Source organism: Chrysemys picta, chromosome 1, assembly GCF_011386835.1.
Source record: "Chrysemys picta bellii isolate R12L10 chromosome 1, ASM1138683v2, whole genome shotgun sequence".
Classification (NCBI taxonomy): domain Eukaryota; kingdom Metazoa; phylum Chordata; order Testudines; family Emydidae; genus Chrysemys; species Chrysemys picta.
The window spans coordinates 229407361-229422986 of record NC_088791.1 but is presented as its reverse complement, the minus strand read 5'-3'; the positions used below and the strand labels follow the sequence as shown (position 1 = coordinate 229422986).

The 15626-nt window shown below is 40.4% G+C and overlaps 1 protein-coding gene across 3 annotated transcripts in view; it reads right to left on the bottom strand.

Annotated features, from left to right (window-relative positions):
- The window catches only part of PRKX (protein kinase cAMP-dependent X-linked catalytic subunit), a 127417-nt gene that overhangs the window by 43406 nt on the left and 68385 nt on the right, over nt 1-15626 (bottom strand). For all 3 annotated transcript variants that reach the window (XR_010597661.1, XM_065580743.1, XM_065580742.1), the window contains exons 2-3: nt 14627-14795; nt 6011-6274 (exon numbers count right to left, since the gene is read on the bottom strand). Coding sequence is in view for 2 of the 3 variants with exons in the window: in XM_065580742.1 (XP_065436814.1) it covers nt 6011-6274; nt 14627-14795 (433 nt within the window). In the remaining variant the exon portion in view is untranslated. The remainder of the gene's footprint in view (nt 1-6010; nt 6275-14626; nt 14796-15626) is intronic.

Below are 15626 nucleotides of genomic sequence, written 5' to 3'. Positions count from 1 at the left end.
TTTGGAGTTAATTGCGTGACTTAACTGCGATTAATCAATCAACCCCCCTAACTATAATTAACCAAGTCAAAATATTAGATAATTAAGATTGTAGAGTTTTATGCTGGCTCTCATCACCATAGTATCCGAATGTCTTTATTGAAAGTCAACAGCGCAAAAGTCAAGTCCTCAGTGGACTTTAAGGAGTCTATCTCCTCACTCTCCAGTGGAAAAAACTAAAAGCTTTTACTTGGGTGGGACTGTATAGGAGGAAGGATTTGGTTTATTTGGGGGGAGAGGGGTATTTTTGACTAGATGGGGGTATCTATATTGTAGGTATCATTCTTGTTACAGCGTAAAAGATTTTTCAAACCCTTCAAAAAGAATTTAATAGTGTTTTCTGAAGATGGTCCGATACTGGATTTACCGAATGTCCTTTGCAAATTCACTCCATAACCAGATTTCCTCAACTGACAACGCTTTATCCCCAGCTCTTACATACTTTGCCCTATAAGACACTCATTTCTACAGTGAGAGAGCAAGAGCACTTTACAGATGGGTTAGGGACTGGTATTCTACCTAATACATTTAGAATTCAATTAATTTCATGATGAAGTCAACAGGAATCTATCCATTGATTTAAATGGAAGTTTGATTGAGTCCTTTAGAGGACTGGTGTCCTGGGTTATAACTGTTCTGCACAGGCAAACTATGTCCATGCAGAATTCCATTGGGCTGTATTTGTAGCAGGATCAAGGCATGTGCAAGCAATAATGATTGAGATAGTAGATAATGTTTTTAAACATATCCTTCACCTCAACTCAGGCAGATACATTATTCTTATTGTGGTGCTTCCACCAATTGAGAAACAAACTGCTAATTGTAATCTACAAAAAATAACTTAATTTTGCACAGAAGTATTGTGTGGGTTTCTCCAAAAACATCTAAGTAGTATTAATATTATTTTCACTTGTTTCAAACAGTATTGGAAATTAAAGTTAGACAAAAGATCTGCTCAAATAAATCACATTCTATGGGCCAGTTGTGGCTTGGGACAATTAAACATCTTTTGTGCTGGAGCAAGAATACTTCAAAAACTTTAATGATGCTGACTTTACCACAGTAACTGAAGTACCTTGACTTCCCTGAAAGCTTTTCTCACCTTTAACTTAGGTTAAAATACTAGAAGGAAACAAATAGTTCAATTATCTAAAATTTCAAACATGTAAAACATTTCCCTACACCTTGAAACATTGTGATGGCTTGCCCCAAAGCCATTTCCTATAATCTTGAGTGAAACCCTGCATTGGATGGAGTACTAGCAGTCTTTTCCAAAACGTAAGGTCATTTTCTCCATGTTTTCAGTGAAGGCATCTGAGGGAGAGCAATACAGAAAGGAGTGAGACAGCAAGAGAAATAGGAAAATGGTGTATAGAAGTAATAGCTTAAAATAGGTGTTGTGTCCACTAAAAACCACAAATGAATGAAATGTAAAACCAGTGTAGTACTTTTATATGCTCATTCTCTTCTTCAGCCTATTGCTGATGCTTCTCTTTTCTCCTTTTATCTCCTCCCATTTTCCCACTCTTCCAATTACCTCAAATGCAATATATATTCCTAATCACATGCCTCTTGATGTTTAGGCACTTGGGCTTAAAGTATGTTTAGTCCTGGCTGAAAGAACAAGAGTGAAAAAGATAGAAAATCAGGAAGTGAAGTGAGGACACACTACTTTGGAGGAAGCCACCGACATGAAGTGGAAAACTGGAAGAAAACAGGTGAGTGATAGAGAAGGAAGAAAAGGGGACAAGTCAACATAAGAAGCAGAGAAGAGATAGCTCCTTGTTTTCTAAGAAGGGTTGGAGAAAAGAGGCAGGATAGAAGAGATAACTAAAGAAAATCTTACCTGCCAGAAACCACCACCTTATCATTCACAGACTGAAAAATTGCTGTCTTAGGGTGAAAGCGTAGCATGTAGCTGCCTCGCTCCATGGAAAGCGCAGGTAGACCCGAGAAGCTATGCATACAGGAAGGACTGTGCAGACTGCACAATCATGGAGAATGGAGAAACTTGCTCCTTTACACATTGTGACCAGACAATCAGTGAGAGGATTTGGGAGGGTTTAACCTGGCCCCTGTCTTCTTGCCTGGGATGACATTCTCCACCTTTTGGGTTTATCAAAGCAGCACCTCTTGGGCTCATTTGAATACAGCAACTACAACTGTTTAGACCAAGGCAGGGTGGGGAACTCTGTGTGGGCTCACTCATCTTCTATATGCTGCACGTGTATCTGGCCTGTGACAGCCAACTAAATCGGCCAAAGGTAGGAATAACGAAAGAAATAAAATAAAATAACCCATAAACTAAAGGGAACAGAAAAGTGAGAAATCGGGCATATTTCACATTAAAACGATACCCTCCTGAACCATTATTTTTAATTACTCCTGCTTTAGAATACTTTGACAACAATTTACTTCAGGCATTTAAGAGGAAATGTCAATAAATTGACAATTTTGCCATTTTTGAAAGGAATAATTCTTTACATGCAAAAATTATGAAGTGTGAACCACTTATACACAAGCTTGTCATGTTTTATATGGCATTCTAATCCTTAGGAAGATGTCAATTTAAGTAATAGAATAATCTAAAGGCCAGGTTACAAGCACTAGGAATAATATAATTCTATTTAATTCCTTTTTGAGGGAGGAGAGAAACACCACAGATAATCTTGGGGTACTTCTGCTTTGATGTATAACCTGGCCTGGGCAGTTTCTTTGTAACATTGTATTAGTTTTCAGAGTTTTGATTTGTTGTACTTATATTTTTGTACAGCTCCTACCTTGAGGCAAGTGCTCTATAAATTTAAAACATGATTATAGATATATAGCCACTACTTCTCTGTAATAATTGTATTAGGAGAGCTCTCCCTTTTTATAGATGCACAATAATACATAGTAAATTATAGCTATAAAGCCACTACTTCTCTGCAATCAATTGTGTTACGATCGCTCTGTTTTTATAGATGCACAATAATATATAGCAGGGGTGGGCAAACTTTTTGGTCCGAGGGCCACATCTGGGTGGGGAAATTGCAAGGAGGGCCATGAATATAGGGCTGGGGCAGGGGGATGAGGTGCAGCAGGGGGCTCAGGGCAGGGGGTTGGGGTGCAGGAGGGAGTGTGGGCTGTGGGAAGGGTGCGGTGTGCAGGAAGGGACTCAGGGCAAGAGGTTGGGGTGCGGTGTGCAGGAGGGGGCTCAGGGCAGGGGTTTGGGGGGCTGGAGGGGTTCGGGGTGCGGACTCCAGCTCCGTGCCGCTTACCTGGAGCAGCTCTGGGGTGGCAGTGGCTCGCAGCATGGCTAAGGTAGGCTCCCTGCCTGCCCGGGCCCCGCGCTGCTCCTGGAAGCGGGCCTGCACCATGTCCCTGTGGCTCAGGTGGGGGAGGAGGGCAGAGGGCTCCACATGCTGCCCTTGCCTGCGGGTACTTCCCCCGAAGCTCCCATTGTCCGCAGTTCCCTGTTCCCGGCCAATGGGAGCTGCATGGGGCGGTGCCTGCAGGTGAGGGCAGCCGCAGTGCCGGCCGCTTCCGGGAGCAGCGCAGGGCTGGCAATCCTGCGGGCCGGATCCATAGCCCTAACAGCCTGGGTCTGGCCTGCGGGCTGTAGTTGGCTCACCCCGATATATAGTAAAAAAAAAAAAAAAAAAAAAAAAAATAGTAATTTTAAATTCACAATAATATGAAGGGAGAATAATGTTTAACCCTTAGAAAAGATTAAAACTAGCAGCACAGGTTTGATAAACTACCATTTATGGCTAGTAAATACCACCCCCATTGCTGAACAGCGTACTTTGTATTACTCTCCTTATCTCTTTTACAGTTGGAGTAGCTATAAATTACACACCACTCTACTATACTCAAGTCAAACCTAATGCAAAGTGCCAGACTATAATCTTATCAACTACTTTTCTGAAATAGGAGAGAAAATGTAAACAGTATACAAAATACAGGAGAGGTATTACAGTATAATATTACAGAACATATTCAAATTAACCCACTTTCCCTTTGTTCTGGATTTTAAATTGCTAAAATCGAAGTATATTGTTCAGTCACACTGTTGATGCTGAGTTATACCCATTATACTTAACCACACCAAACACCAAATTTAGATCAGCCACTAAGTGGCAGTATCTACATTTAAAAACAAAATCATGGGAATTAGTGCAAATACAGTACAATTCATAATGAGACCCACTAATTTACTACATGCAATAAAGGTTTGTTTCTTGTTAGTCGGCAGAATTCAGTGAATTGGAGTTTTATGAATTTCTGAAGTAAGAACTGCCACTGGGTTATAATAACTTGTGTAAATCAGGAACTGTCTCCATAATTGTCTATTAAAACTGCCATTAAAGACAAGAAAGATCTTTCATTCAAAACAATGAATAAGTTAAATTTATTCAGGCAGGGGTGGAGCAATCATTTCTATATTATTAATGTAAAGCAAATCCAGACAATCCAGTTAAATGTGGTGCTCAGAAATTAAAATTAACCTTACTTTATCACAAACCTGACCTCCAATGTTCAAGAACCTTTACTATTACAGAACAACCTCAACACATGAGATTCATTCATATTTTAAAAACAAGAGCTACTAGATTCCATATATGCCCAGCATTAACTGAATTAGGACAGAATCAAATACAGATTTGATCATTGCGTTTTTCAACTGATCTTTAGCCTCAATGTGTTTCAGGTGTTCACAAGAGTTGGAAGAATCTTTTATAACTAACCTCAATTGGCTGGTGCTTTGTTATGCCCAACCAGCATCATCTTTAGCCAGCATAGGATTGGAAAGATGCAAGCAAAAGTTTGTTTCCCAAGTGACCTTGCTGTTATGATTCAGCCTGCCATGTTCTGTTTTTGTCACTTTAAGGTGTATGTTAGGGTAGCTACAGCTGAACCACATCCATTTGGGTCCCCTTTGTAAAATTGCCACATATGCTAAAGTAGAACAAAAGTGATCAAAGAGATCAGCATAATCTCTCATCAAGTTTGTGTCTGTCAATGAAATATTGTTAGCTTTAGTATATGATCCAGTCTAGTTTTTAGCATCCCAATCAAATGGGGTTTCCCTTACCCTGCAGGCCAGAGTCCTCATTGTCAGGGATTTTTCTCTAATATTCAGCTTAAGTTGTTCCTTCTTAAATTCATCCTCACATGGCTAATAGTAACCCTTCCCTTTCCTCCCAAATACCACCTAAATATATTCTTTTACACTGTGCCTATTAGCATGTTTCCAATGTTTATGGATAGGCCAAGAGATACAAGATACACTATTCAGACTTCATCCTTAAATGATCAGCAAACTGATACCCCTTTCTACCAGAGAAAGGCAATAGATGCGTTTCACATAAAATATATACAGCAGCATATCTACAGGGGAGATGGTATGGGCCATAAGGTTTTTCAATGAAAATGTCCTTATGTCTTCAGTCTAGTTTTTTTGTAATTGTATTTCAATAATTACCAAATGTTCTTTAATCCAAATTGAAATGCCCTCTCTCCCCTCCACTTTCAAAAAGTCCCTCAAAATGTAAGGTTAACAAGAAAATAAAATCAATTATAATGCATTCAAAAGTTAAACAACTTTTACTTCTAAGTCTGAAAGGTAAATATCACATTTTAACACTGATGTTCACAGATTAATGTTTGCTCATTTCACATGAGTCACTTGGTGTTTTGCAGTTCATGTAATGAAATATCAAGGCACAAGAACATCCACAATGTTTTGTAGAAAGCGATTCCTTAGCCACAGTGGAGCTATTTGCTATGAATGTTGCTGAATACTATCTATTGTACAGTAGTTTGTTTCAGTATTACTTTCCTCCTGGTGGCAAGGGCGTAAATGTGGTTCTCTCAGATGTCAACAACACTAAGAGTGAATGAAAAATTGAGCACTGAAAATAAACATTACTTCTCACCCAAACTTAATTATGTTTTACTTTTTAAGTGTGATTTTAAAAAGTCTTACCTATCCACCAGCTTTTTAGCAAATCCAAAATCTGTAAGCTTGATATGCCCTTCTTTATCTAATAATATATTTTCAGGTTTTAAGTCTCTGTAAACGATTTCTTTGGAGTGCAAATATTCTATTGCACAAATAATCTCCGCAGAGTAAAACAGTCCTGTGCTGTTGTTGAAACGCCCCATGTTGCGCAGATAACTAAAAAGTTCTCCTCCAGGTACATATTCCATTAACATGTATAAAAAGCGTTCATCATGGTAGGTCCAAAATCTGTAACAAAAAAGTCTTTATTAAATATTGAGCCAATAAATCATTTGTAAAACAAAGAAGATATTCTGTAAACTGGTGTTGTTCCATTGTCTCTTGGAAAGAAGTATTCTAAAATAATGCATAGCTAACTTGCGGATTTCACTGCACAAGATATCTCCAAGATCAAGCTCTCAGTAGGATTTTTAGGTATATTTGATGGATATATGGATAAGATTTCCCAGAGTTAAATTAGGTAGGGGAGAGACACCCACCCCTGCCTTAGACAAGATATAAACTTTCACTCTTCATGGTACAAGCCAACAACTAACTGGCCAAGCTTAGAAATAAAGCTTCCCTTTGTAGGTAGGTTTTCCCCATAATTGTCTGCCATAGGGTTTCTTGTACATTACTCTGAAGCATCTTATACAGGCCACTATTACAGATACAATGAGCCACTGTTCTTTATCTATTAAGACAATTCCTGTGTTCCTATATTGTACTCAACATAGTGAAGCCCAAATGAAAAACAAACAGTGATCTAAATTTGGAAAACTGCTTATGACAAGGTGTCTAAATGGAGAAAAATACACTATAGCCAAACCATTTTTTTATTATTATTTAAGTCATGTCTTAATAGAAGTTTCATATCTCAGCATCTTGCACTTCTATAGTTTCTTCCATTCAAGGTTCTCAAAAGGATATTTCACAAACAGAAATGTGAACTAGTAAAGGATTATCGTCCTCATTTTAAACTTTAGGGAAATTTGGGAAGAGAAGTTTAGTGGCTTGCCAGAAGTTTGTGGCACAGCCAGAAACAGAACTCCCATCTTTTCACACCCCATATTATGACTTAACCATTAGACCATCTTGACTTAACATCCACATCATAGTTTTGATGTGCAACTGCTGCACCAATGGCAACAAAGGGATTAGCTTTAACAAAATCCTCAGTCTTGACTAGGGCCTCTAAGCACTACTATAAAGAAACATTTGCACCCAGATATTAAGCTGATACTAAGTACCCCCATCCTACAGATTCTCTTTCCTCTTTCAATTGAGAAATACTGCTTTTTCAGTAGTACTACTACACCCAGCAGTGAAAAACAAGCTATGCAACATTAAGGAAATACATTCCAGCTCATTTAAGTCAGAAGGAAGAGAGAGGTTGATCAAAACATGCTGGCTACTATTAAGTACAAGTGAACAACTAATAGTGAAGGCCGAGAGAGAGAGAGTGATTGTGTGTGTCACACACACTCATTACATAAGCATGCTTAGCACAATGGGGCCACACTCCTCAATCATGAGCTCATGGCATTAGACTAAAAGAATTAATAAAATAGCAAGTATAAATTAGAACTGTTGTCTCACAAAAAGTTTTGTACTGAACACAAGATCATTATCTAGCATATGCTAGAAAGGGAAGATACATTTTTTTCCACCCATAGCGAACAGACCAAATGCCACACTTGTATCCAACCTGTCGGCCTAAAGGGCAAATCTGTTAAGAAGAAAGTTTGTATTGGAGTATCAACTGAACAGGTGTTCTGAGAAACATCCTGCAATTTCTAAACTGAATTGTCCCCTTACTGCTTCTGCTGCATCGGCAACACCTTGCCCACTGCAATGTAGGGAAAGGAGGAGAAAAGCAGAGTTGGCTGGAAAATTGAGATCTCTACCCATAAAAAAAATTCAGAGAGAGCTCTGCCTCTCAGTCTCCACACCCTACCTCTAGGGCCAGAGAGGCAGAGAGCTTGGGCACTCAGCCTCACTGGCCTTAAAACTGGATGGAGGGTGAGGAGCATAGAGCTAAGAGGCAGAACCATGGTGCACCACCACAGCAGGGCTACCAAGATAAAAGCTTTTGTCAATTTCACAGGCAGAAAGTAAAATTGACAAATGCCTCCTAGACAGGCAGCAAAGAAGCCCTCATTTAATTATTTCCCTATGCGGAAAAAACTTTTCAGTTGTGTGAAAAAGGGTATTTTCCCGTCAAAAATATTCCAATTTTTGAACTCTAAAAAATAGCTTTTGTTGCACCATTACCTGCTTCCAGACAGGCTGCGGGAGCCCCAGGAAGAGCAGGATAGTAGCTCAACTGGTTCTTCCTAAGTCTGTGGGAGTCTTGACAAAAGTAAGTCTTCATTCCCTGATACAGGAACCCGAGAAAGCCTAGCAAAAGGCAAAATTGAGACAATGAGAACTAAACCAGTACAGCTCCCAATTCTCAGCCCCTGCACAGGTTAGCCTGGGGGAACAGGGCACAGAACTCTGGGCCATGCTTGATGATGTTAATGTCTTTTTCTAACAAGGATGTGAAGGGCGGTCATTGACATCTTTTTCCTAATAAAGTAAAATCCTAATTACATTGTTCTGCCAATAAAAAATCCCTGATAAACTCTTCCCACACCCAGTCACAAAAGAATTGCACTATGGAACACGCTGAATAACTCAAACATGCATACTCTGAGTTGAGAAATGCATTTTAAGTAGGGCTGTCGATTAATCGCAGTTAACTCATGTGATTAATTTTTTTGAGTTTATCACGATTAATCGCACTGTTAAACAATAAAATACCAATTTAATTTTATTAAATATTTTGGATTTTTTTTCTACAATTTCAAATATATTGATTTCAATTACAACACAGAATACAACATGTACAGTGGTCACTTCATATTTTTATTACAAATTTATCATTTTTACAGTTCATATAAGAAATAGTATTTTTCAATTCCCTTCATACAAGTACTGTAGTGCAATTTCTTTATCATGAAAGTGCAACTTACAAATTAGGTTTTTTTGGTTACATAACCACTCAAAAACAAAACAACATAAAACTATGGAGCCTACAAGTCCACTCAGTTCTATTTCTTTTTCAGCCAATCGCTAAGAGAAACAAGTTTGTTTACATTTACGGGAGATAATGCTGCCCATAAAAGAATGACACTCGTTAAAAAAAATAATGCATTAATTAAATTTGTGACTGATCTCCTTGGGGGAGAATTGTATGTCTCCTGCTCACTTTTACCCACATTCTGCCATATATTTCATGTTATAGCAGTCTCGGATGATGACCCAGCACACGTTGTTCGTTTTAAGAACACTTTCACAGCAGATTTGACAAAATGCTAAGATACCAACGTGAAATTTCTAAAGATAGCTACAGCACTTGACCCAAGATTTAAGAATCTGAAGTGCCTTCCAAAATCTGAGAGGAACGAGGCGTGGAGCATGCTTTCAGAGGTCTTAAAAGAGCAACACTCTGATGCAGAAACTACAGAACCCGAACCACCAAAAAAGAAAATCAATCTTCTGCTTGTGGCATCTGACTCAGATGATTAAAATGAACATGTGTCGGTCCACATTGCTTTGGATCGTTATTGAGCAGAACCCGTCATCAGCATGGACGCATGTCCTCTGGAACGGTGGTTAAGCATGAAGGGACATATGAATTTTTAGAGCATCTGGCATGTAAATATCTTGTGATACAACAGTGCCATGCGAACTCCTGTTCTCACTTTCAGATGACATTGTAAACAAGAAGCAGGCAGCATTATCTTCTGCAAATGTAAACAAACTTGTTTGCCTGAGTGATTGGCTGAACAAGAAGTAGGACTGATTGGACTTGTAGGGTCTAAAGTTTTATATTGTTTTATTTTGGAATACAAGGGGTTTTGTACATAATTCTACATTTGTAAGTTCAACTTTCATGATAAAGAGATTGCAATACAGTATTTGTATTAGATTAATTGGAAAATACTATTTTTGTCTTTTACAGTGCAAATATTTGTAATCAAAAATAAATATAAAGTGAGCACTGTACACTTTGTATTCTGTGTGTTTTAATCGAAATCAATATATTTGAATATGTAGAAAACATCCACAATATTTAAATTAATGGTATTCTATTATTGTTTAATCGCACAATTAATCGTGATTTTTTTTAATCACTTGACAGCCCTAATTTTAAGAAATCAAGCAGAACAGCTGTATAGACCAGAAAAGTAGCTCAGAGCAGTAGAAAATCTTAAAACCAGATAACTCGTCTTTTAAAAAAGTACTGTGATGTAAGGCAAAATGTGGCCAAAATTGGAAGACCTGGATGTGATCACCGGTTTATTGTTTTTTGTAGGCATCTCTTAAATCAGTTAGCAAAAATTAAAATAAGTGCCAACAGCTAATCCATAATTTAGTAAGGCTGGGAGTATTCTTATTAGTTTTTAACTTAAGATGTCACTGACAATGAAAAAAACAGTACATACTGTAAGACTTAAAGGAGTTTATTTTCACTTAAAAAGTTACACTTCTACCTCGATATAACACTACCCTATATAACACGAATTTGGATAGAATGCGGTACAGCAGTGCTTCGGGGGGGGGGGGGGGGGCTGCACACTCCGGTGGTCAAAGAAAGTTCAATATAACGCGGTTTCACCTATAACGCGGTAAGATTTTTTGGCTCCTGAGGACAGCGTTATATCAAGGTAGAGGTGTATTTTTCCTTTAAATGAATGCAGCATTAATAACTCAATTTGCTTACAAAATCTGAGGCGAAGCCAACATGCATTATTTTAATATGAAGTTAGCACTTGGATCTTATGTTTACAGGGCCAACTTAAGACTCCTATTCTGCATTCTTACAACCAAGCAACTAGTTGATATTAATGGGACGATCAAACATAGGGCTCAATTTTATTCCTAATTATTATTTTTCTGAAAGCCATAAATACACAAAGTTACAGTTTAATTCACTTAGGACACATCCTTGTTTCTGTAAGACTGGTTTTTACCTTAATATGCCCACTGAAGATAGCATACAAGATTACACTGCCTGGCTGTTGCAACAGTATAAAACAAGCATTTCCTAAACAAATGTCACATTTGAGCATGTAAATGGAGACTCAGAAGCACAAATTGTTAATTGTGCAATCAAGCACATATCAAGGTGAAATTTTAGACAGGCACTTGTACAAGTTGAGTTCAGGTACAAGAAGGAACAACAAAAGTAGGTATGTGTTGAATGGAAAAGATTATCACCTCACTGCTACTCTTTCATCCATCAAGTAAACATCTTGCACGTGCACAGAGACACACCCACAGACCCCTCCATTCTTCTTTCCATAATGAAATTGGCTACTAAAAATTATTTTGCCTCTGAGCACGATTATTCAAGAAGTATATTTAAATGTATATCCACATCAAGTTCCATTACATTTTAGATCTGAGAGATGGTACAGCCAGTAATCACTGTACAGTATGTATTTTGTGTAAATAACTAATATTCATATCCTATTCCACCATATTATGAAAGTGAGGGCTGCAAGTTTTACCTTTTTCTTTTGTTTTAAGAGAAGACCAAATTCTGCTCTCTCCCTAGGTTAAATATATTTGCTTACATCCATTTCCTTGTACAAGGATCGCTGTATCCTCACTCCAAACTACCATGGGATATTTCTACTAACTTTATATATTGCAGGAACATTCAGAGATACCAATCAAGATTAGGTCCCTATTGTGCTAGACACTGTGCAAACAGACTACTGCTGGGGGAATTCTGTGCCAAAACATTAAAAATTCTGCACACAGTGTTTTAAAATTCTGCAAAATTCAGCATATTTTATCAAAACAACAATATAATAAACTCGGGACTGCCTGCAGGAGTCCCAGCTGACGATGGTAGGCCTGGGTGGGAGTGGGGGAGAAAAAGGAATACCAAATTGTGTGTGGAAAAATAAAATTCTGCAGGGGAACATGAATTCTGCATTGCGCAATGGTGCAGAATTCCAACAGGAAGAACATACAAAATTGCTGTCCTCACCTCACCTTTTAAGACAAGTGATGTACAAAGAGGGGAGAGAGACAGGGACACATTTTAATGTACAAATTGCTTTTTTAATTATTAAAAAAATGTCACCTATCCTCATCTGCTCCTCAAACTCCAGTCACCATTAGCATTTCTAGTCTCACTTTAAAACTTTAGCTCCCGCAACCTCTCTAAAAGCAAAAAAGAGAATAATTCACCTGCTAACAGTAGCACAAGTTTGATTTCACCCCAGAGAGACCAGATGCATTAGCTCTGCCACACTTATTTTCCATCTGACTCAAAAAGTCCTGGCATCTCACCATGCTAATGAGCCAGCTGTAACACTTTAATGAATCATTTTTTCCCTGTTTGAAAACTTCTCTAGAGCAAACAGTATTGGTGTAAAAGCAAGGGACACTTATTTCAGCTGCAACCATCCATGATCAATTAGCAGTTGAATGTTTAAATTATGCTCTTTGATCTCAAAGGTCTAACGCTTTTAAAGTAAATATTTGAGCCCATATATCACTAGCAGACCTGGTTTCTGGAAAACCACATTTTGGTTCTGCTTATGGATTCAAGGAATTCCAGTCAGCCCCTGCACCTGATTTGGATTCATTGCTTTGCTCGCATCATATATATCAAAGGAAGCCAAGAAGTGGTCTAGTTTGATTGGAAGTGGGTAGAATTAGTACAGCAATGCTGAATTCTATTATGTGCTTTCAGAAAGAGGCAGATATGGATGGCAAACAAGTATAGATTAATGCTGACTTCAGCTGCATTCATGTGTGTACTCATTGGGAGCAGCCTGGCTATACATGTGATTTTACAAATCTGCAGCTAAAACAAAAATCCATCATTCAGACATTATGTATTTGCACTATTCCTAGAGGACTTGAGGTCCATAAATCAATTTAAAATAACAGTGAGAATCATTATGCTATGAAAGGTAGCAGATTAGTCTCCCATATGTGCTTTATCCACAGTAAAGGTATATTAAAGGCAGTAATGCAATTTTTTTTTCCTATCTCACGTCTGTTCTGAGGAAGTTACTACTTGATGTGTGAACATTTAGGGCTTGTCTACATATTGTGGCAATGTAAACTGAAGGGGCATAAATTGTAGAGTGCTCTAAAGAGCTGCACTGTAACAGCCCCGGGTGGATCCTGCGCACGTGCTTCAGAAGGTAGAATCATCTAATTTCACACATAAGGGAAATGCAATACAATGGGAACAGCTTGTAAACTTCATACTTTAAAGCAGGGGTGGGCAAAATACGGCCCACGGGCTGGATCCAGTACAACTAACGTTTCTGTCCGGCCCACCAGGCTCTTTGGCTGCCCCCTCGTGTTCTCTCGGCTGCTAAAAGATCCATGGCACTGCAGGACACTCAGGCAGGCTGCCTGCCTGCCGTGGCCCCATGCCACTCCTGGAAACAACTGGCTGCTGCTGGCATGGCTCTGCGCGCCCCTGGCAGTGGGGGGAGGCAGCTTTGCATGTGCTGCCCCTTCCCCCAGCACCATTTTCACAGCTCCCATTGGCCAGAAACCAGGCATCACTCAGAGACCCGCTCCTCCCCCCAAGGGGCATGCAGATACGCACCAGCAGCAGCTGGCCGCAGCCAGCTCTGGGAGCGGCACGAGGCCACGGCATGCAGGCAGCCTGCCTGAACCCTGCTGCGCCACCGGCTGGGAGCCACCTGTGGTAACTACCTCCCGGCCAGAGCCTGCACCTCGCACCCCCTCCAGCATCCCAGCCCGGAGCCCCCTTCCTGCATTCAAACTCCCTCCCAGACCCCGTACCACCTCCATTAATATAGTAAAAATGTGCGGCCCGAAACCCCAACCAGGCAGAAACCTTGAGCCCATGAGCAGAGTTGAGGCCCCCAAACTGCAGTGTCTTACCCAGAGTGGGGCCGTCCTGGGGGCAGCTCCACCCTCCCACACACCTCCTCTCCCCCAGTCCCCCAACCCTCACCCCACCCCACCGGCCAGGTCCTAGACAGGAAGTTAGCGCCAGGTGGTGCGGAGCAGCTGCTCCTCTGGCTGGTGGTGCCATGTAGTGGGCAGCCGTGGCATTCCCCCATCTGCTGCTGGTACCCAGTGTTGTGGCTGCTCCTCAGTTCCCAGCCCCCTTTGACTGCTCACGCAGCCGCTCAGAGATGCCAGCAGAGCCCTCGGGGAGCAGCCACCAGCACACAGCCCCAGACATGTGGGTGGCCTGCTGAGGTGAGTTGGGCGTGGAGGTGGCACTCCCTCCCTGGACCCTGCTGTGCAGAGCTGGCCACAGCCCTGCCAGCCCTTGCTGCTCCTCCCCTCTCCCCAATAGAAGTCAAACTACACCTATGCCCAACAGTTTCCACCCCTGGCCAGGGGCCCCGAGTCCCCTCCTCGCCACTGCACCCTGGAGATTTTCTAGCACGTTGAGGGGGGCTTCAGAAAGAAAAAGGTTGAGAACTCCTGACTTAAAGGACACTATTTAAGCCAATTTAAAGTTCGTTGTTACTGAATATCTGGTCCAAAAAATAACCACACCAAAGAAAAAGTGAAGGCAGAAGGAAGACTTACAATCTGATCAGAAATGGGTGATTGACCTCTTTCAAGACTGACTTCTCATTGTGTACATGTTGTTCTTGTTTTAGCCGAATGACATCTGGAATGCTCATTACTTTCAGGGCAAAGTAACGTTTGGCCATTTTTTCTTTCACCAGATGAACCCGCCCAAAAGTACCTGTGCCTGAAAATTAAAGAACAAAAGGTCAAATGAACCAACCTTTTCTATAATTGTACATATAAAATGCACAAATGCAATAAGTTTGTCAAAGTAACAGTTCCTGCCCACTGAAGCGGGGTAACTGAATTCCAACTTTTCATCAGTATTTTTTACTCCCCCCCCCCCCCCCCATGCAGATTTAATGACATCTTCACAGCAATTTCTTATCAATATTTTGTTGCAAAATCCTATTGAGGTCCCTTCCAGACCTACACTTCTATGATTCTTCAAAAATTATAAATGTTTTTAGATAAAGGTCATCAAGTAAAGGTGAATAAGACAGTCCATATTTTTCTTGGTTTCTCCCTTTCAGCACATTACATTTTAGCACATTAGAAAAGTATATACAATGAAATATGTTTTACACAAACAAAATGGGGGTGGGGGGAAGAGGAGAAAATGAAATCTCAAAACATTGGCAGAATTGCAGAGTGCAGGTAAAACATAAAACATGGTCAAACAACAGATTTGATTAGGGTTACCATACGTCCGGATTTCCCAGGACATGTCCGGCTTTTTGGTTGTTAAATGGCCGTCTGGGAGGAATTTTTAAACATCTAAAAACGTCCGGGTTTTTCGATATTTAAAAATCCCTCCTGGCCGGCCGGCATATGGACGTGTGGTAACCCTGCCAGAGCAAGCCTCTGAGAACCCGTCCCAGGGACTGCAGGGCTCGGAGAGGTTCTTCACCGAGGAGCCGCTAGGGGTTCTGTTGAGCTCAGCACCACACTCACAGCTGGGCGCTCCTTGAGTCCGGACCCAACCAGTGCCCCCCGGCGCCAGCCCTCGGTGGCG